The following is a 20,726-nucleotide window of genomic DNA, read 5'->3' on the forward strand; positions in this document are numbered from 1 at the left end:
TGGGGGTCGTCCAAATGATATGCAGGGGCGGGTTATACGCGCGAAAATACGGCATGTGTTGGCTTATATTGCCCCTGGAAAGGTGTCATCCCAGCAATGCACTTGCGCTTGGAGGTGAAGCCAACTATAAGGAGATCATTGTAAGCTTCGTTTTTGAAAGACGGCTTTCTTACATAGCGTGTTGCGCAGAGAAGCACGTCCACCTTTGCAGGGAGTATGGTTACAGAAAACGGCTCTAACACTAGCGTTATCAAAAGTATCCCTTAATTAACAAATTATATGACAATTAGCCACTGCGACAACTCAAACATTAGGCCGAGTTTCATTTACTTTTCATTATTACGTGGGTCACAGTGCAGTTGTAAATATTGTGGAATTCTTGTCTACTGTCAATGCATGTGCTTTTACGAAAGGGAAACGGACACCTCCATGTTTGTCCGCTGGGATAAATGTCTAGTACGTCAGAGTTTCATTCAATTAACTAATAAGGAAGTATGCTGAATCGCAGATTACAAGCAAACATGTTTTGCTTCATGCACCCTTCGGACTATGACGCGGTGAAAGCATATCGTCGCTCACGTTGAGGCTCGGCACCACAGCTTTCTGGTCATCTTTCTTCACCGAGGGGAAGGGCACTGACTTTTTTGGGGGAGCAATTCATGGGAACTTGGGGACACTTCTAACAATAGGATTTACATGGGAGAAACGAATCTGGAGCTTCTCTGAAGCAGCTCTGGACAGTCCAAAAGGACAAATTAAAGAGAGCATGGATGTGTATTATAACAGGCGCAAATGCTCAACACCGGGAGTAGTGGTGTTGGAATAAAACCTTTGCCTTGTCTCTTTGCCTACCGTCTTCTTTTTTATGCATTGAATTGTGACTGTGACGGAGCAGGCTGTAAAGCAGTAAAGTTTCAACGTGTTTGTACACTTTCTTTTTTCTTTTTGCAGAGTGCAAGTACTTGCTTGCATTGGGAAAGCTGCAACTGCCTCATGGAAATCTGATTAGTACTGCCACAGGCATCATTTGCAGAGATGCATGATTTTACGTAGCCTCAAGTTCCTCTAGTGAGGAAAAATGGGGTGCTGCACTAATAGTTGAATGTGCTCTGTAATCGAATTGCATAGTTTGAAATAGCAAGAAAATGTTTAGGTAATTTTTTTTTTATCTCAGTGCTATGGACCAGAGAATATTAATGTTGGTTGTCATAAAGCGGCAGGAATTACGGTGTTCGCGACAGTGTCTGTCGGCTTTTGTGGTGTCATCCACTGTTATGGGTGGGATATTGTTCCAGCTAATCATTATGTACTGGCACGTTGCCATAGTTTCGGCTCGTTGTAGAGTGATGCCCTCGAGCTGTGTAGTTGACACTGGTGCATCGCCTGCGCTTGTGGGGTGTGCCACTGGGAAGAGTGCTTCATTGTTTTGTTCATTCTATTGGCACAGGTGTGGGGCTCATCATTTGGAAGACCTTCTTGCAGAAACGGTTTGAGGCGCTCGTTCTGCTCATGGAAAAGGTGCGTATAAGCCGCCGTAATTTTTTTAGTACTACAGTAGAATCTCGATGATACGAATTTCGCGGGACCGCGAAAAATATTCGTATCATCCAAAATTCGTATGAACCAACACAGACCAAAAAATTGAGCGCTGAAAAAAGTTTTAGTTTATTTCTTTTCTTACTTTCGCGTGAACAAATCCGTGATTTTTTCTGCTTTTTTTAAACCCCCACGTCACAAAGCAGTCCTTTCTGGCGCGCGTAACGCTTCGCCTAGCTTCGCGCTTGTCTCCTCACTCCCGGTGTCCAAGCTCGCTACACGCCGCAACAGTCACCGTGCGTGCCCGAACGGCCGGCCAGGCGGAGGAGATGGCGATCGCCTCGGCCATGAGCCTACCGGGCACGCGCACGGTGCTAAGCGACTCCAAGTCGGCGATCAGAAACTTCGCCCGAGGAATAGTCTGGCGGGGCACCGAGCGGCTAGTAAGATCCTCTGAGGTCTCGCGGGCTGCTCGGGAGACCGTACCCAGACTCATCACTCTCAAGTGGTTCCCGGCCCACGCGGGCAGGGAGCTAACACCGAACATCGTGAACCGCAACGAGGAGGCAGACGCTGCGGCCCGTGGTCTCACCACGTTCCGGGTCGCGGCCGATCGCCACCTCGGGGCATGTGGGGAAGATCAAGACTTCGCGGAGCCCCTCACCGACTACGGTGAGATCCTGGCCTGGCACCGCGAAGCCAGAAGAACCTTCCCGCCTCCGCACCAAGAACTGTCTCGAGCGGAGGCGGTGAGGCTTCGACAACTGCAGGTGGAGTGTGTGCTGACGGCGACCCTGGCCCGGCACATATGCCCGGACCTTTACGAGGACACTACGTGTAGTGTGTGCAAGCGAGAACCGGCCACCCTCCAGCACATCATGTGGGGGGGGGGTGCGAAAGTGTGGTGCGCGCTGGGGATGTGCAGTGCTCGAGAGACACGTATCCCGAGGAAGTGCGTGTGTGATTCTAGTGAACTCAAACATCAACGGAAGGCCATCCAGCGGCTCGAAGAAGCCCTGGCGAAGCAGCGGAGAAAGGGACCCGATGCCCCGACCGCCAACGGCAGAGATGCCAGAGGCAGTGATGGGAGCGGAGGGATCCGAGTATCAGCAGCCTAGCCGGGGCACGAATCTTCGAGATCTAGGCCTAAGACTGATGGACCATTACCATAGTCTATAGATAGGGTGTATCCGCGCCCTGCGTGGCCGGGGACCTCCCGCACGCCGGATGTTTTCTATAAAGTCTTTTCTCTCTCTCTCTCTCAAGCGTGAATTTGCACGCGATTCGCACGCCTCGGCTTTGCGCGCGCTGTATTTTCACGGCCACATTGACGATTTCACGCCCGCGGTATCTCCTACCTCGGTCAGAAAAAGACGCTGACGACTTGCGAAACGCTCGAGACAGACCGCTGGTTCCGCCCGAGATGTTTAGGCTTAGCACTCCGGCAGATATTTTATGGGCGCTTTCACTAGCGGCGCGGATGGTGTTTTATAGTACCGTTTTCGCCAACGTTATCAGCTCCTTTACTGCACAAGAAACTTCGTGTCTGCCTTGAGCGGCATAAAGAGCGGCTTGAAGCAGTCGCTCAAGCGGCCGTGCCACTTCGCGGGCGAAGCCGCCGCCATGTTGCCGCCGCCGGCCGCGGCGCGCGCAGCGTGTGAGAGGTTTCGCGGCGCGCGTGGGGCGTGCGTGGCGCGTTTTCGCGAGCAGAAAACAACAGCCCGGCCGTTTCTGGAGAAAAAAGAGTGACAAATGGGGAGAGAGAGCAGTCACTTGCTTGTTCGGCAGTCGGGCGCCTCGTCGGCTCGTTCCTATCATCCGCCGGGCCGCGTAGGTCTGTTCGTAACAGCCGAAATTTTTTCCATTGCAAACAATGCAATTTTGCCGGGACTTTTCAGAAATCCGTATCATCCCGAAATTCGTATCACCCAGAATCGTATCATCGAGATTCTACTGTACCACATAAGTGCTCACCTTTGATATTTTGTTGCGTGATTTAGTCCGCGATAAAAGAGCTGAGCTGTTTGCATGAGAAGTTTGCACTAGGCAGGAATCATTGGGAGTTGCTCAAATTTCCCGGGAATGCTAGCTCCATTGCTGCGTACCACGTGACCTGTTTTAATGTAATTTCTGTCAGTGTTCATGCCTTTAGCTGGTGGTTAAGCTATTCATGGCTAGCTGCTTGAATACAGTTAAAAAACGGATTTAAATGTCTTCATTTCTTCTGGCTTTCAAAAAAAAAAAAACGTGGATCATTGGGTTCACACGTGGTGGGCTTAGGTTTGGTGGATAAAATGTTTAATAACGTAGGAGCACTAACTGCACTACAGCCGTGCAGTGTTTATGCAGAATTATCAGAACCGCTCGAGCTTCCCTTTGGTGCAACGTCTAATGAGCGTAAGTTGAATCCACTATAATGTAATGGATGCAAGAGCATGTGGGTGGAAGTCACAGTGTCTCAAATGTGTTACCACTACTATTTCGCTTACTTAGTGCCAAAACAAAAAGTAGTCCAGTAACAACAGCAGGTGGCTTGCATACAGTACAGCAGGACCAGTTAGGTTAGAGTGAGAAGTATTGTGCTATCTTCGCTACACGGCATGATCAGGGGGTTTGTGCAAAAGGTTCAGGTAATCGCACATAGCAGAAAGTATCCGATGATCAAAAAACAAATAGTAGTGTTGTTATTCAAGGAGGTGCGCATAACGTACTAATGTATGAATTACTCACAGAAAAGATGACATGCTTTGCTAAAAAATCAAGTTACTTCGCCATCAAGGCTTCGGGATCGTACGATGGTTTCACTGGGCAGAGTTCCTGCGTAGTAGGCATGTCTAAGCTCATCTCAGAAGTGCAGAGGACCCCCTTTGTAAAGAAGGGAAGGGATGTCGGTCACAGGCTCCTTTCTGTCATAGCCGTTCGCACGCCACACATAAAGGCTGAAACGTTGTCCCACACATTGGCAGCGGAAAAAGTAAATGCCAATATTAATGTGACGCTATGTGACCAAAAGCAACTTCCCACCAACTGTGCTAGGTGCAATTGTGCGTGGAACAAGGTAGCCTTAGGCTGACAGTATTTTGGGCCCTTCTAACTTTCTTTTTCACTTGATCTACAACAGTGAGGGTTTCAGCGGAGGAACGTGGCCTAAGGTTGCTCGATTTTCCCTCTTGTTTCAGATGGGGAAAACGCCCAAGGACCGCATTTGCAGAAGGGTACGTATTAGTGGTGCCTGTACGGAAGTGGACATTTTTTTTTTTGCTACTTGAGCAAATATTAGTTAAGCAGATAATGACTTTATTTGAATAGTTTCATATTGAACCAAATATATTCAAATCAAACCAACTGCTTGGTCATTTTCTATGTGATAACTGAAACTTACAATTTCTTGCTGACACTTCAGTTACTAGCTAGTACTAGGAAAAAAAATGAAGCGTGTTCACTAGCCCTTGTAGATCTTCCTTGTGAGATGAGGCGAACATAAAGAAAGTATTCTGCTGCTTTTAGCCTTATTGATAGTGTGAGTTTTTATGTGGAGAAAATTTCATCTCGTTTTCATCTTCTGTGGTCGCCTGCAACCAGAACTGACATCAGTACTGGTGTAATCAGGGTACAACTATCTTGACGAAATATGTTTGTCACCACTCTCTTTTAAAAAATAAAGGACATGCATCAATGGTTGCCATATGAATATTTGGTGAAAGACAGTAAGCAATACAAGGCTTGAAAAACTACTTAAAAGAAGAATATGTGATTGGGCTAGTTGGTACAAGTCAGCTACAGCGGACATGACAGTGTGGAAGCTGGACAAATACTTGGAAGAGAAACGAGACACGACAGTTGCTTTTTCTGTCCTGTTTCTCTTCCAAGTCTTCGTCTAGTTTTTGCGCTGCTGCATGTCTCTAGTTGCAACCCTCTGCTCATGCTTCTCTGTCTCAGTACTGTTAACAAATCCAGGATTTGATTTTTGACTCCTGCACTGGCAAATGTTCCTGCTGGTTCATAAATCTTGAGTGTGGTGCCATTATCAACATTGTACACCTAATATAAATACACAAAAAGCATTGAGTTTGTGCTTTTTGGTGCAGCTATGCCGCTTTTTTTGCCAGCATAGATAAACTATGCCAGTTGAAGCAGTTTCAACACTTTCTCATCTGGAAAGCTTATCGAGGTGTCATAGATCAAAATTAAAGAAGTTTGTTATTCCTTCCTGGGTAGTGTAAAAAAAAAATAACATACAAGTTTAGAGAAAGAATCAACATCATTTGATGGGACAAACTGGGGTCTACGGCAGCACATGGCAAGGCTTTTTTTTATCTAGAGGGCGTTGATGAGGGCCAGTGGGACCTCAACATGATATCAGAATGCAAAATAAAATAGAATAAGAAGCACAAGGGTGGAGTTGGCCCACTGCCTGGGAAATAAGAATTGCCCTCTAAGGGCAGCTTTCTCTTGCCGCTTAGCCGCATGTCACCGGCGCATTGCGGGAATGCCTGTTGCCACTAGTGCAGGAAGCGGGTGCATGTGTAAAGAAGTCAATTGTAAGCACTCAAAGTGTATTATGTGTAACTGGTGCCTGACTAGTCTAACTGTTTGTGAGGGGTATACTTCGTACATTCGTTTTTTGCCTGTTTGTGAGGCACATCTTTGTTTTTAATTATTTCATGTCTATGCATTAAAAAAAAAAGTTTTTTTAGCATTGGAGACAGTTTGAAAGCATTACAATTTTTAAACAGTTCCACTTGATTTGAAGTTCAGTCGAATATAGTGTTAATTTACTTTTATATTTGGATGTCTTGAATATTTGCACACACCCCTAGTAAGTAGCAGCTGCACACAGCAGCTTAAAAGGGTGTAAATTGTAAATGCACTTGGATGTTTCTACCGTAGTGGACCTCATGAGTCAGCTATTGCTCAGGCTTGTGGTACGTCAGAGTTTCGGTGCGTAGCTCACAGTGCGCTTTTCACAGACTTTCAATGAATAGAAAAATTAGTTTGACTCGAAGTGTAAAGCTTTTGCAAGAAAGTATTGCCTTTGGGGTGAACATGCAGATGGACTTGAAATAAAAAACGCACACTTCTCGTAAAGACTGCTTGAAGATGGCAAATTTGAACAATAGCAGTTTTGAGGGGGTGATACAATATGTACAATACTATATTTACCTGCACCGTATTGCAGCATGCGTAGAATCCTGGATGTAGTATAAGATTACAACTTTTATGGAGATATATGTGACCAAAACAAGAAGAAAATGTTTCTTTGAAAAGCAAATGGGTTGTACCAAGCTGCTATTTCTTTATGTAAAGCGAGTTTTGACTTGGATGTGCCACAAACGGTTTTCATAGTGACACAGTGACGTGATGGCCTCTCATGTCTTGACAGGACGTCGAGATCAGTGACATCCACCTGGAGCCATTTGTGCGTTTCTGCACAGAGGTGCTGGAGTCCATTGTCGATGTAAGTTCACTTCAATATTTTCTAATGTGAAGCGTTACTGAAGGAGTGATGTGGCACTGTAGTAGTATGTTCTTCTGAAATAAATAGAAAGACAGAACAGTGTGTGGAATGCCATGGTTGTTACAGCCTTGATGCTGAAAGCCCATTTTGTCATATTTTGGGTTGTTTAACTGACATTGTGCCTTTGCACAGGGCATTTGCTGTCGGTCAGTTTAGTTGTGTCTAGCAGAGCGTTTAAGAGCCTCCGGCACTTGTGCTGGCAGATGAGCTGTAGAACTACGTGCACAGTGTTTATGATCATTGCTTTGAATACAAGCACAATTGTAGATGTGGTTCGCCATGGTGAATTTTTATTTTGATTACTGCAAGTGCATCCAGTCCGGGCATTCACACACGAAAATATCCCAGATCCCACGCTACGCGTAATGTGAGTCTTTCATTGTGGCATACCTGGGCCGAAAAAAACTTGCACATGACATTAGTTTTAGTCTTATTGTGGTTGTCCAAGTTGCTGATTACAGTCAAACCCTGTGATAACAAAATCCCACGAGTGCGAAATTCCTGCGGCAACAAAATATTTTCAGATCCCTGGGGAGCATCCGTAGAAGCCCGTGTTTCATATCTCGTGGCAAAAGCGATCCCGCATTACCGAAATTTTCTGCAAGTCCGGTCGGCATTTTATCTACCCATTTGATGCTAACAGTGTCCAAAAAGTGTTAAAGTGCATTTTTTGCGCACTTCAAGTGCCTACGCTGCCACATCACGCTTGCAAGGCCGCCACCATATTTGTTTACAAAAAAGACCATGCAGCAGGTGGCTGTGGAGGCAGCCTCACAGCGACACCACCAGGGGGCGACACATGGTGACCTATGGCGTGGCTTTAGCTTGGGCTACCCTAGCTGGCTGCTGTTGAAGAGCCCGCGTTCATATGTTGTGTGTGGTGATCGGCACGTTTCCTCTTAATAATATGCCTTCACCAGCCCAAAAGCGGAAGTTTTTATCGCTACAAGATATGGCAGCCATCATTGCCCAAGTCAGTGGCACAAGTGGAGGGAGAATAGCGCCGAAAACTTTGGAACCGCCTGCAGCTGCGGGCTGTGGCTGTGGCCTTTTACCGGACGTCAACAAAGCAGTGCTCTCATAGTTTTGTGAACAGAATTGGAAACGACGAGGTGCCACTGTCTGGCAAAGTACGCCAACAGAAGAAGCTGCACTTCGCTTGCATGCTCGGACATACTCTGTGCCGAGGACCAAGGAGAAAAGTGTGCAGAGAAGGCGAATCTGCGGGATGTTTTGGATGTGCTAGACTTGATTCGGTCATTCTTAGGTGCGCACAACTAGCAATTAATACCTTCTTGTGGTGTGAGAGCTGAGCTGTGAAGTTGCTGCAAGGTGTAAGGCTCGCAAAGTAATATAAGCGACTTTCGGAAATAAATTTTCGGTTTGTGGGCGATTTTTCTGCTGTTTATGTTTCGTTCTCACAGCCACGAAATTCCCGCAAAAGCGAATTTTTTGGCTTTCTCCGGCTGTTTCGTTGTTGCGGGTTCCGACTGTATTGAGAATGCTGAGAGCCTGGCGAGTAAGTCGAGAAGTACAAAACGTAAGGAGAAACGTCCAATCCAAAGTTGGACGTTTCGGCTTCCATATGAAGCCGAAATATCTTTTTTACCTTTTTTAGTAAACCTCTGTTCACCGACCACGGGTTTTTTAACTATGGACATTCAGTTTTATTAACACACCTTACTAAAATGAAGTTTGCTTTTTTAATTAGGAAACATTTTATGAGTGGTTCAGTAAAGTGTTTCGTGGTTTTTCCTTTATAGCTAGTAGCAGCAGCCTGGTGCAAGCACTTGAGTACTACTTCAACTCTCTGCCGACAGATGGCAGGCTAGTCAACTTGCGCCCAGCGCAGGGGTGCCAACTGCATAGCAGCTTTTGATGCATGAGGCCTTCAGGGAGTTTCACAGCTGCTGTATACTGAGTAGCTGTGGCTAAATTATGCAAGATGAAGAAAACAATGCTACCTTTTTGTGTTCATTTTGGTTTCAAGAGTGTAAAGAATCATGTGGCCAGCCAAGCCAAGTAGGAGAGGAACGGTTCCAGCTGCTGTGGTGGCACCCAGAATGGTGTGCGATTGCAGAGACAGGGATCTCTTTAGTATATGAAGCTCTATGGTCCCGCTGTATTCAGAACTCTGCTCAACTTGAAAGCAGACTTGAAAGCACCATTTCTTCAGGCCGAACTGCAGAACCCTCCAGACCTGAACTCTATTCAATCCTCCATTTTTTTTTTCCTTCACACGTCTTATTTCTCACCTGACGTAGCATGCAAGGCTCTCTGCAGGACAAACTTTGTCAGCATCTAACGGGGCACACTGGTCTTAGAGACTTTTTTTTTCTTTCCAACCAATCTTGATGAAACTTTATGGGCTTAGCTATTCAGTTTTTTTAGCCGATTTTAAATATGCAATTAGTTTTAACATGAGGTAACTACTTTCTGAGTGAATAGAAAATCTTTTTTGGTTCTTGAGAGCAACGAAAAAAAAACTAATCAACAAAGAATTACCAGGAAGGCATGAGAGATACTGGAAGTTGTGGAGAATGAAATATGGGAAGCAATCTTTTTTGTTTTGCTATCACATACAAGTTTACAAGGTTTCAAGTACTCCTGCTAGCCAGTTAAAAATATAGCTAATTAAACTACTACTGAAACACAAAATGCAAAATCTGCTTCTCTTATGGAATACTTTATACATTGAGCTTTACGCTGCAGAAGAAATTGTCTTTCTAGCTGCTCCACATGCTGGGATTTACCTCTCGATAATTTCATATTGCTGCAATAGTGCACATAATGAAAAAAAAGAAAACTGTGGAAAAATTATTTTTTTCATCGAAATCAGGCCTGTACAGCTTTTTAAGTACCTGGTACTGTTCAAGTACCAACTTTTCGCAAGAAAATTTGTGAAAAATAGGAGAAAAGAGATACCTAAAAAACTGTGGTTGATTCCTCTATCACAGGAATCGGTATAAAACATGAAAGTGAAATGTGCAGCGAAGTCTGCAGCTGCGCATGATCTGCGGGTCGGCGGCTGTCTTGTGGATGTGCTTGGCGAACGGCGTCTTGCTGGCGGGTCTCTTCGGCAAAGGTGTACTGGCGTCATTTCTGTGACGGATATGACCTCAGTGAAGGGGTATCATGGCATTAAACACTTCTATGTTGTACCCGTGCCACACGTACACGAAAAATGACATTAAGTGCTTAAAGGGACACTGAAGTGATTTGTAAACATTGCGGGATTACTAGCGCAAATTGTAGTTCGGAGTCCGTAGGCATTGTTCCGACCACTCTGGCCGCGTTTACGCGAATTTATTTAGTAGAAAAATCAATTCGAAAATGCTGTCCTCCTCTCTTTACGCTCGCCCATTTTCTGTGGCGTTTTCGTGTGACGTCAGCAGGAGATGAGCTGGAAAATGGCTGCGCTACTGCACGGTTCGCCGACCAGCCGACCTACCGATCGAGTCAGTCGGCCCAGCGTTTGTCCGCCGGCCGCCGACGGGTCGTCGCTATTAGCTCGATCAATTGAAACTAATCCACAAGACCTTTGTGAATGAAAGAATGTGCCTTTCCTTACTTTGTTAGTTTGTACACTGTGTCAAACTCAGAGTCAGGGTCGCTCCACACAAGCGCTGCAGAAGTGCACATGCGACGCTTCGCTGACTTTACGCTAGTAGGAAACTCTAAGGCCAATTGAAGGCGGGAGAAGAGTCAGCGAAGTCAATATAGGTACTAAGAAAATAAAATCACCTGAAACTTTTACCGTACAGCGCAAAACTAGGGATCAGGAAGCACTTTTTGCGCTGGGTAAACAAGAACAGCGGTCAGCAGTACGACCGCACATCTGCGAACGCTTTTCCGTCAAAGAAATGCAATTGCTAGACGTGAGATATTGTGGAAGTTTGGGGGACACTTACTGCAGGAGTGATATACAACAAATAGTCACATAAAGTACTTAAAATGCTTAAAATAAATAAAAGTGTAAACTAGTCATACATTATAAACCTTATATATCCTACCCGGCCAGCGCCGGCTCGTGGCCTAGCGGTCTGAGGCGCTGGAATTTGTTTTGAAAGTCGCAAGTTCGAATCCCCGAGGGTACATGTATTCTTTTTTGTAAGTTGATTTTTTCGTATGCGGCCGATGTTTTCTGAACTGAGTTCACCATTTTTGGGCCGTAACGTTCACTGCTCCACGAGCGAGATCGCAGAACGCGCGCATACTGACAATGACGCGCTAGCGAGTTCTCGCTGGCATGCTGTTGCCACAAGCACCGACTGCTTGCGGGCAGTGGGCCCAAGCCTGAATCAGCACACCCTTGGCCTGGTGTGAACTAGCTTTTTACGAACAGACATGAGTGAGGCAAGCTCCGAATATGCGGGAAAAGCGCATGGCATTTGAGAGTCTGCGGTGACGCGGAGGGCGTTCATCCACTGCGTAGGCCTCGTCTAGTGATTTCTACGATTCCAAGCCGCCCTGGGAGGTTTATCTTAGACATTTGACAGCCGACAACATGGCAGAAGCGCGGTACTGCGATAATTGAGAAATCGAGAATGCCCATCCAACAATGCCATCAGATGTCAAGCATGTTGTTTTACAGAACCGAAACCGAAACCGAAACTTTTGATTGCTAACCTTGGGCATTGTCCAATCACGGTGCCCCCCCCTCCTGACGTCACAGCCTTTAGTTGGTGCGGCCGCCGCAAACCGCGCATAGTAGTTTTTCTTCTTTCGCGCTTTGTAAAATAATTACCGATTTGTCAACCGGATAAACGATGAATAGTGTGTTAATTTGAGCCAGTCTACACAGTGCAAGCAAAAACGGGAGCTTGACAAATTCACTTCAGTGTCCCTTTAATGCCTCAACTTTCAATGCCATTAATTCGCTGCTACTCGCAAAAATCTAATGCCATTCGCTCTAATGTCATTTTGGTTTAAGGAGTTCCGCACAACTCATTTACCTTCACAAACACCTTAAATCTGCCTACCCCCGAACGCGATGAGCACCAAATGAAACCAACGAAACTCTCAGCACCAGAGTGTTGACGTGGAAACGTAGCTTAACTTCGAAATAAGGCGGATTTTTGTGCACCCTTGGGGCCGAAGTTTTGAAGAAGACGAAGTTCACAAAAACAGCAGCAAAAGGCAAAACATCGCGTCACTCGTCGTGCTAAATTTTTCGGATTTGGCTACCACTGGCAGGCGATGGCAGCTCATGAAGCCACTTTTAGAAATGGCTCACACCATTTTTAAGAAAACACTGTTTCTCATAACGTTTTTTTTTTTTTTTTAAACATTTGTAACCCTTGTAAGATGTTTTTCTCTACGTTAAAGACTTCTAAAATATGAGTGAATTTCTCTTTTTGGTCATGATCACCATCATGCCTAACCCATTTAATGCCTTTGCGGTTTCGCGTGTAGAACGGCCCGACCAGTTAATGTCATTTGGCATCTTAAGGCCTTCAGCACTTAATGCCATTTTTTGTGTACGTGTGGCACGGGTATTAAAATATAAAACCCAAAAACCAACAACCCTTGGTATAATGTACTCTCTAGTAGTAAAGGATGCTTCCCCGGAAGAAGACGCTGTCTGCAGGGGTGCACCCTTTACAGGCCACTTGCTTCGTTGTAGTGGCGTCATTTCCGTGACAGACATAACGTCATAGAAATCTTCATGTATCCCGGAATAAAACACTTTCGTGTTAAAAAATGCTTTTTAGGGCAATGTTTTGGTCCCAAAGACCCGTGTGCCCCCCTAAACTACGCACGTGCTCCCACCCCTTTACCCCTTCCATGCAGGCATCGCTGGGCCCCGAGGCGGAGAGCCTGCCCGTGCTCCCCCACGAGCCCCTGTGGGAGGACGGGGTGGTCCCCCAGGAGGGCCACGCCTGCTCGCCCCTGCGTCCCCAGTCCCTGGTGGGGCACGCCCTGGGCCAGCGGCCGCCCAACCTGGCCTCCGTCCGCCACCACCAGCTGCTGGCCACCGTGGTGCACGTGGTCGTGCTGTTTGGCATGCGCTCCGTCCGCCCGCTCTCCCTCTTCACCCCTACGGTGAGGTTCGGGATTGGCGAGGGGGCAAGGGGGGATTGCGAGCTACAATCACGGGGGGACAGCTATCCCTTCCTAAAGAAAGTTGAGAGAAGTGTGAAGGCTCTTTAGCATCAAAATTACATCAACAGTGCGTCAAAACCTTCGCTGACAGTGTGTTCAGTAATAGGCGGAGACTATGGGGGAGGGGGTGCAGGCCCCCTCCCCCCTTCCCCTCCCGGGTGTCAGAGCCCCCCAGGTGGTGCTGATCCCTGCCCATCCTACTCCCCGAAGTGCCATCACCACTGCCATTACCAGTTGAAACTTCTTTAGAGTTGCCTCTGCCTTTGCACTTAACATTTTATTGGGGCTAAAAGCTTACTGCATCAGTGAATTGGTGCAGGTGTGGATGGCTGCTTACTTTCATACTTTCCATTTATGTCTTTCAATCCTTACTATAGGCGGACAAGCACACTAAAAGTGCACTAGATATGTATGTATGCATGTATGTATATATACATGATGATGGGTACATTTTATCATCATCATCATCACGGGCTGCCAGTCGGAGCCCCCCTGGCAAAATGAAAACTCTCTGCCTATGCGTCCAATTGATCATCAAACCTTCCAAGACGAGAATCACAATCGAAGAACAAACCCATGCGACAATTTTTCACACACTAAGTGCTTCTATGAACAATCTAAATGCACACTGATACGTGATTTATGGGATAAAGGTATACTCTTTCACTCCTCCTTCATGATAGATGCGTGTACTGTCTTATCTGGATTACCATTCCTTTTTCGCAATTTTCAAGTAACCGTTTTCACACAATGGAGAGAGGGAACAAGACTTTATTATCACTATCCGGCGTGTGAGGGAGTGGGTCATGCCGCGCAGGGCTTCGCCACCCCTCTGTCTGGCTAGACCTCTATGTTGCCTGACTCATCATTGGCTACTAGGAGGAGTCTCCATTCACCTCTGCCGGGCCAGCGCAGCATCGAGCCGCTGGATAGCTTGGAGTTGCATCGCCTGATGGGGTGACGTGACGCACTGTTCAATGTCCGGTGGAAATGAGTCCCAGGTATTCCCCTGCACGGGAACACCACACCCCCACATCAAGTGGGCTAAGGTAGCCGGTCCGTCCCCGCACGCACTGCACATTACACTCGCAAACAATCCGGGGTTCACATGTCGAGCGAGTGCCGGTGTGAGGACAGTCCTGGTTTGTAGTTGTCGTAGAAGGACACCTTCTCTTCTGCTTAAACCTGGATGAGGCGTGCGTAGTTGTCGGCGGGTCTCCCGGTACCAGCCGAGTATCTCTCCGAATTCCATGAGTGGTTCGAAGTTAGCTGTGGTCGTTTCTTCCGCTTCCGAGGGGCGGGGGGGGCGTCGTGCGGCACGCGAGCTCACGCGCGACGGCGTCCGCTTTCTCGTTACGGTTGGCGAAGCGTCCAGAGACGGTCCCCGTGTGGCGGCCAGACGATCAACGCGTGCACCATACGTGCCACGTCGGCGGAGCAGGCGGAGGAAGCCGCCATCGCCTTGGCTCTCAGATGCCGACCGGAAGTAACCACAATACTCAGCGATTCTCGCTCAGCCATCACCCACTACAGCAGAGGGTACACTGGAGCCCCGGCTGCCAAGATACTACCCAATGTCAAAACCACCACCACACACCTAAGATGGTTTCACACAATGGAAGACCGGTTTCACACATATTGGGGATTTTCGGTCAATCAAACACTGTATGAAAAAATGTTTTAGTTCTTTTAACAGCATGTCATCAATCCCACTATGAAAGCTTTCGCTTGAAAACTAACACCACTTCATCTAACGACAACGACGGCTGAAACGATCAGGTTTTTTCTGAGAGATTCGTTTGGTGTCGGTGGAGTTGTAGGGGTGCACAGGGTTTTGGTGTCGGGGTGGCCGCCATCATTGACACCAAGAAAGCTTCACTCAAAATCCAAACTGCTTCGACCTTGTTAAAATGGTGCAATCGGATGGGCATCGGCTTCATAACTGATTCCCACCGTGAGAGGCGTTCTTTTCTTGTTTCATCATCATCAGCTTGTGCCCTCCCATTGCGTAAGGTTGGCTTCCCTGCAGTGCGTTATGTTGATCGCACGTTATTAACGCACGCAGTGCGTTATGTTGATCGAAAGCTTTGCTTTAGAAACGCCCCTTGAGTCCCGTCATGTCGGTCTGTGGTGGGGCATCAATCGTCATGGAGAAATGTTGGTTTGTGGCCAACGTTGCTCTTCATTGCCACCCAACCACTAACAGGTGTTTTTTTTTTTTTTTTTCTGGTCGTCTTACAATTTTTTATGGCTTGGCTAAGAGATGTGTGTGTTTGAAATAGCTCCCTCAGAACAGTGTGGCATTGCTTTGTGTCCTCTTATTTCTGTTTATTTTTTTTCCTGCTTGTTGTTATGGCTTCTAGTGTCACAGAACAGTTCTCATTGATGTTGTGGGATATATATGGGATTCGTGAATTGAAAAGCACCCAACGTGTTTTTTTGAAAGGAGACAAATCGAGAATTGGGAGTCAGTGCATTTAATCCGGTTTTGGTTATATCTGTGGTTTTTTGTCTACTCAAAGTTAGCGGCAATGCAGGGGAAAAATTAAGACTTCTGTGCCCAGGAATTGTTCAACTGAATTTCCAAGCAATGAAGAACCTGTTTTCAAAATTGTTTTGCACTCTCCCTCAAGAGAGAATGGTAGTTTAGTGTCATGTCGCCCTTGTCTGAGTGCTATTTTTTGCGCATGAGTATAATATTATTGAATCGTAAACCGTAACTCATTAAAAAAACAAGAAATTAAGCAAGGGCTGCTTGCCTCATACTTTAGTGGCACAACCACTTAACAAAAAATGATCAACTAGTTTTGTTTTGGAGTGAAGGACAGCTTCAGGTGGGTGCTAAAATGGCAGTAACTTTGGGTAACAGGTACGCAAGGCGTTCTTCCAAGACCTGCACTCCCCCCTCCAAGCGCCGGTCACGGCCCCATCATCATCCCTGCGGTCGTCGCCGCAGCAGAACTTCTTGCTGCGTGCCGCGTCGGCCGTGATGCAGTCGCTGCCGGACAACCCGTCTTCCAGCGTGCTTGGCTCGACTTTCGGCTGGATGAACCGGCTTCTGGACCTGGCCTGCAGCTGGGGCGAGGATCGGGACCTGGTGCGGCGACACTGCGTCTGCGAGCTCTACTCGGCCGGCCACGACATCCTGGGCCGAGAGGTGTGGTGTTCTTGGATTATGGCCTGCCTTGTTGAGCGGCATACTAAAGCCGCCTATTGCGTGAACTAAAGCCTCGGGGAAATTGTTTTGTCGGGCTTGTGTGAATTCTAGAACTAGAGGCTTGAAATGGTGACAAACACATGTACATACAAAGCTTTTTTGTTTGTCTCTACTCAATCAAGTGCCATTGCTTGGTTCTGGCTCTATGTTTTGTTACTGCTTGTTTTCATTATGTTTTAAGATGTCGGGAAACCGGATCAACTGCTTGCTGCGTTTGTTTTTTTCTTTTCAATTAAAATTACGTTCTCTAACGAGGTCCGGCCAACAGTTCTCTACTTTGGGACCCCTTTTGTGTCTGTTTTCGCTTATTTATCTGCAAAGTAAAATAAAGTTGAACTTACAGTGTGTAAAACACTGGAAACATGCCTTTTAAAACTTAAGTGACCATGGAAAAATTGGTTGTTTTCGGGTAGTCCAGGAAATATTTTTTCCCTGCCGCAGAAAATCATTTATGCTAAAGTGAAAGGTATGAGATGATAGACGAAGGATACGTCTTTCATCTATTACAGTATTAATTTCAAACAACAGAGTTATTGCAAATATTTTTAAGAAATTATCAAAACAGAAAAAGTAACAAAAAGAGAAATAATTGATGAAAACATCAATGCTGTTTTGCACAGGGTAAACAAAAGATTTCTGAAATATGCACTTTGAGTATAAGGTCCTTATAGAATAATACTGCAAATATGAACTCTGTAAGTACAGAACTTATTTATATACATACAAAAATATAAGCACTAGTGCCTATCATGCCACTGTGTGAAGCAGTTTCTCGACGCAGTGAAACAAAGGTTGGCGCCACTCTGTGCAGCCGGCACAAAGTGGTCCCGCTAGAACAAAATCGACACCCTGCCAGTAAGAGTTGTGACCTTTAGAACAGGCCGGGTATGTTTACATCAACGTGTGGCAGCAATAAAATGGCCTGACCCGCCGCGGTGGCTCAGTGGCTAAGGCATTGCGCTGCTGAGCACAAGGACGCGGGTTCAATTCCCAGCCGCAGCGGCTGCTTTTCTGATGGAGGCGAAAAGCAGAAACGCCCGTGTGTACGAGATTTCGGCGCACGTGAAAGTTCCCCAGGTGGTCAAAATTAATGTGGAGCCCTCCACTACGGCACGCCTCATCGCCTGCGTTGCGTCGGTGCGTTAAACCCTACAATCAATCGACCGATAAAAGAGCCTGAGGAGAAATAGAAACATACATGCGGATACCTGCTGATGTTCCAGGGCAGTCTGACGCACTTTCGCCATCCGTACTGAAGTCTGGTGAATCGAAGTCATCTTGTGTGTCTGTTTTGCTGCCATCATCCTGAGACTTATCGGAATCCATCAAAATTCGCTGTTCCCGTGTACCATTGGCAAATGGCATCAACACCATAACTGAAATCACATGCGCCCGACTGCGAAGGAGTTTTAGAGCTCGAAAGTGAAACTGATAGAATACTTCCTCTTTTACCCATTCGCTAGTGCTAGCTGTCTAAAAGTGCTCGGCGAGCACCAAAATTTTAATTTGTATTCATCAATAACATACTATCGATGGGAATAGGCAGCGTCACAAACATGTTTAGGGAAGAAGCAGGTCAAAAAATTTACTTTTTCTTGAAAATTCTCACTTTTGTGTTTCTGGTTGTATTATCATCGTTGAATGTTCAGGTGTGCCTGTCCAAATATTCAAACAGAAATTCTAACCAGAAGTTATCGAAAAATGCGTCTGCGTTACTTGCGGCAACGCAAGAAAGTATAGAAAAACCGCGTAAGTTGGCATTTTTTAGAACCGTGGTACCGGCGCTCACACTGTGCCCCCCCACGCAACGCAGGTGAGCCTGGCGGTGAAGGACAAGGCGCAGCTGGCCTCGTGCCTGCTGGTGATTGCGGGCCAGCGCGTGCACCACCTGCTGTTCATGAACGACGGCCACCGGCCCAGCCAGATGGCCCTGCTGCCCCCACACATCAGCACCTGGCTCCTGGCACTGGTAATGAGGAGGAAGAGGAGGAGCAGGAGTGTTTGTTGTTGTGGCAGATGATGAGGCCCTGCTTACCTGTTCGTTCCCCTTGAGCACTTGTGCCAGCTTTGAAAGGGCCACAGAGACTGAACGCAACCGCCGTGTTTGATTTGAAAGAAGTAGCCTTTGATGTCTTGTCAGATTGTCAGCGTGGGATAGTTGGTAGTTATGGCTGTGACACTGGCGAACTGTTTCGAGGACGATGTTGAATGGTGCGCTTGCTGCCATACGGTGCTAGTTCCATGGTGCATTTCCACGGACAGGATCTCCGTGGGCAATATCCAAAGTGACTGGCGGCGGGAGGAAGACGAGGCGAACATGCTGAGTCAGTGGCGATTAGCTGCCGTATTTATTCAATTATAAGGCGGTCATGATTATAAAGCGAGGGTGCAGTTTGGAGAGTAAAAAAAATCGCATATACATGTACTGAGTTTCGAATAAAAGGCGGGGTATGACTTTGGGAGTACGGATTTTGGAAAACTTGCCTTATATTCGAATAAATACAGCAGTTTGGGCCTGCTCATCGCCAGTCTGACCAGATTGGTCCTATCGGCACTCCTCATGGTAAATAAATCTCTCTCGTCGCTTTCGACCGTAACAGTATTATTTAGCTCACAAGAGGACGAGACAGAATTTGCGTCAGAGGAAACGTCCTAGGAAACTGACAAGGACGGTGCTGAAAGGAGAACAGCACTTTTTAATCAATTTTTCATAGACTTCACTACAAATTTTCGCTTCAACAAAATTTTTTTGCACGTTCTGTTTCATTTTAGCAGGATTGACTATAATGGGTAGGAGCAGTTGGGTGTCAATGTATCAATGGGGGAGGCCTTTGTCCTACAATGTACAGTCTCTGTCAAAATTTTCTAGGCCAAGCCGGAAACGCGCAGGCCGCAAAAAATTAAGTTTAAAACATTTTTGTCACATTTAAAGGTAAGGCTTATTCTTTGAGTTCTTTGTGTTTGAGAAGTGTTACAATTATTGGCCTGAAAAATTTTGACAAAGGGTGTACTTGCAGAGGATGATGATGATGATAATGGTTCCATTCTTTCCGTCCAGGACCCGAGCAACCTGCGGTGCTGCAACTCGCCAGCGGCACAGACGGTGAATCTCCTCCAGTACCTCCAGGGCATGCTTCCCGAGGACCACCAGGAGTACCGGCTGGCACTGTCTCTGCTCGACGTCTTGGAGTCCGTGCCCACCCCTTCCTAGCCAGGGATCACCCGATATGAGGGGACGGGGGAAGTGACAAGTCCTGTGATAACGGAACGCACAATCTTCACACCAACTCTGCTGGGACTGATCTCGTAGTGTTCGCGGCTCGCCCAACAATGCCAAGATTGGACCAGAGCTGTCCTCAGCTGTCAAGCGTTGGGAACTCTCAAACAGGCTGTTCGAAGACAGTCGCAGGGTTTGTTTCATGGGTCCCAGTTTTGTTGCATTGTTCAAGGTGGTTGTCGTGCTGAGGTTTCATCTCTGGGGACCGTCTTCAAGTGCTCAGTAGTGTTCTCATAGGACCATCAAGGGTTACGAGGGTGGTGTCTGACGACTAGATGCCGGTCTTGTCGACGGAAGGAGGATGAGCCACCATGTTTATTCAACAGGACCGGTAACGATGGAGAGCGCATCGACCAGCTGCCAGGCATGGTTTGTCTCAACTTTTGTGGCAGAAGATACGAGTTGGTGCCAGGCTGATGATAGCATGCATCGCTGAGGATGTACACGGTCGCTAGACTTTTGATGTTGCTCTTAGGGTTGGCGACACCTTATTGTACATATTTAAGGGAGAGAGTAATTGTAACGTCCTAGACAAGTCATTGCAGGGTTGTGTAGTCAGAGCGCAGCATGCAGTTATTTATGTTGAAGGAACGTTGTAGGCGCTACTACTATGTGCGATGTTCTACTATGCAGGTTAAGATTGTAGCGACAGAAGCGTTTTCTGCTGTACTGTTATGGAGTAAATATTGCTACGAATGAAAGTTTTTTCTCGAGACTGACACGGCGTCTTGTGGCTGCCTTCTTGCTTGGGTCTTGGCTGCAGTCTTGTGTAGTACATACTGAGAACATGTATTAAGACACTGGGCACATTTAGAGGCTGCACATAACATGACAACGTTGAGTGCCACACAACAACATTTCCTTTTTTGAAGAACACCTCTTGCTGCTATTAAATTTAAGCATCATTGATTGATTGATTGATTGTAGGGTTTAACGCGCCGACGCAACGCAGGCGATGAGGCGCGCTGTAGTGGAGGGCTCCGGATTAATTTCGACCACCTGGGGATCTTTAACGTGCGCCGAAATCTCGCACACACGGGCGTTTTTGCTTTTCGCCTCCATCAGAAAAGCGG

General features: G+C 46.8%; 1 protein-coding gene across 2 annotated transcripts in view; it reads left to right on the forward strand.

The window, feature by feature from the left end:
* Rab3-gap (Rab3 GTPase activating protein) overlaps window positions 1–20,372 on the forward strand; it is an 80,871-nt gene extending 60,499 nt beyond the window's left edge. For both annotated transcript variants that reach the window (XM_077672824.1, XM_077672825.1), the window contains exons 27-33: window positions 1,448–1,518; window positions 4,716–4,751; window positions 6,920–6,994; window positions 12,848–13,099; window positions 16,029–16,316; window positions 18,190–18,345; window positions 19,435–20,372. In XM_077672824.1, the coding sequence (XP_077528950.1) occupies window positions 1,448–1,518; window positions 4,716–4,751; window positions 6,920–6,994; window positions 12,848–13,099; window positions 16,029–16,316; window positions 18,190–18,345; window positions 19,435–19,587 (1,031 nt within the window). In that variant the 3' untranslated portion in view covers window positions 19,588–20,372. The remainder of the gene's footprint in view (window positions 1–1,447; window positions 1,519–4,715; window positions 4,752–6,919; window positions 6,995–12,847; window positions 13,100–16,028; window positions 16,317–18,189; window positions 18,346–19,434) is intronic.
* The last annotated feature ends 354 nt before the right edge of the window (window positions 20,373–20,726 follow it).

This window comes from Haemaphysalis longicornis, unplaced genomic scaffold, assembly GCF_048455015.1.
Source record: "Haemaphysalis longicornis isolate Haplotype H1 unplaced genomic scaffold, Haemaphysalis longicornis Haplotype H1 scaffold_6, whole genome shotgun sequence".
Taxonomy (NCBI): domain Eukaryota; kingdom Metazoa; phylum Arthropoda; class Arachnida; order Ixodida; family Ixodidae; genus Haemaphysalis; species Haemaphysalis longicornis.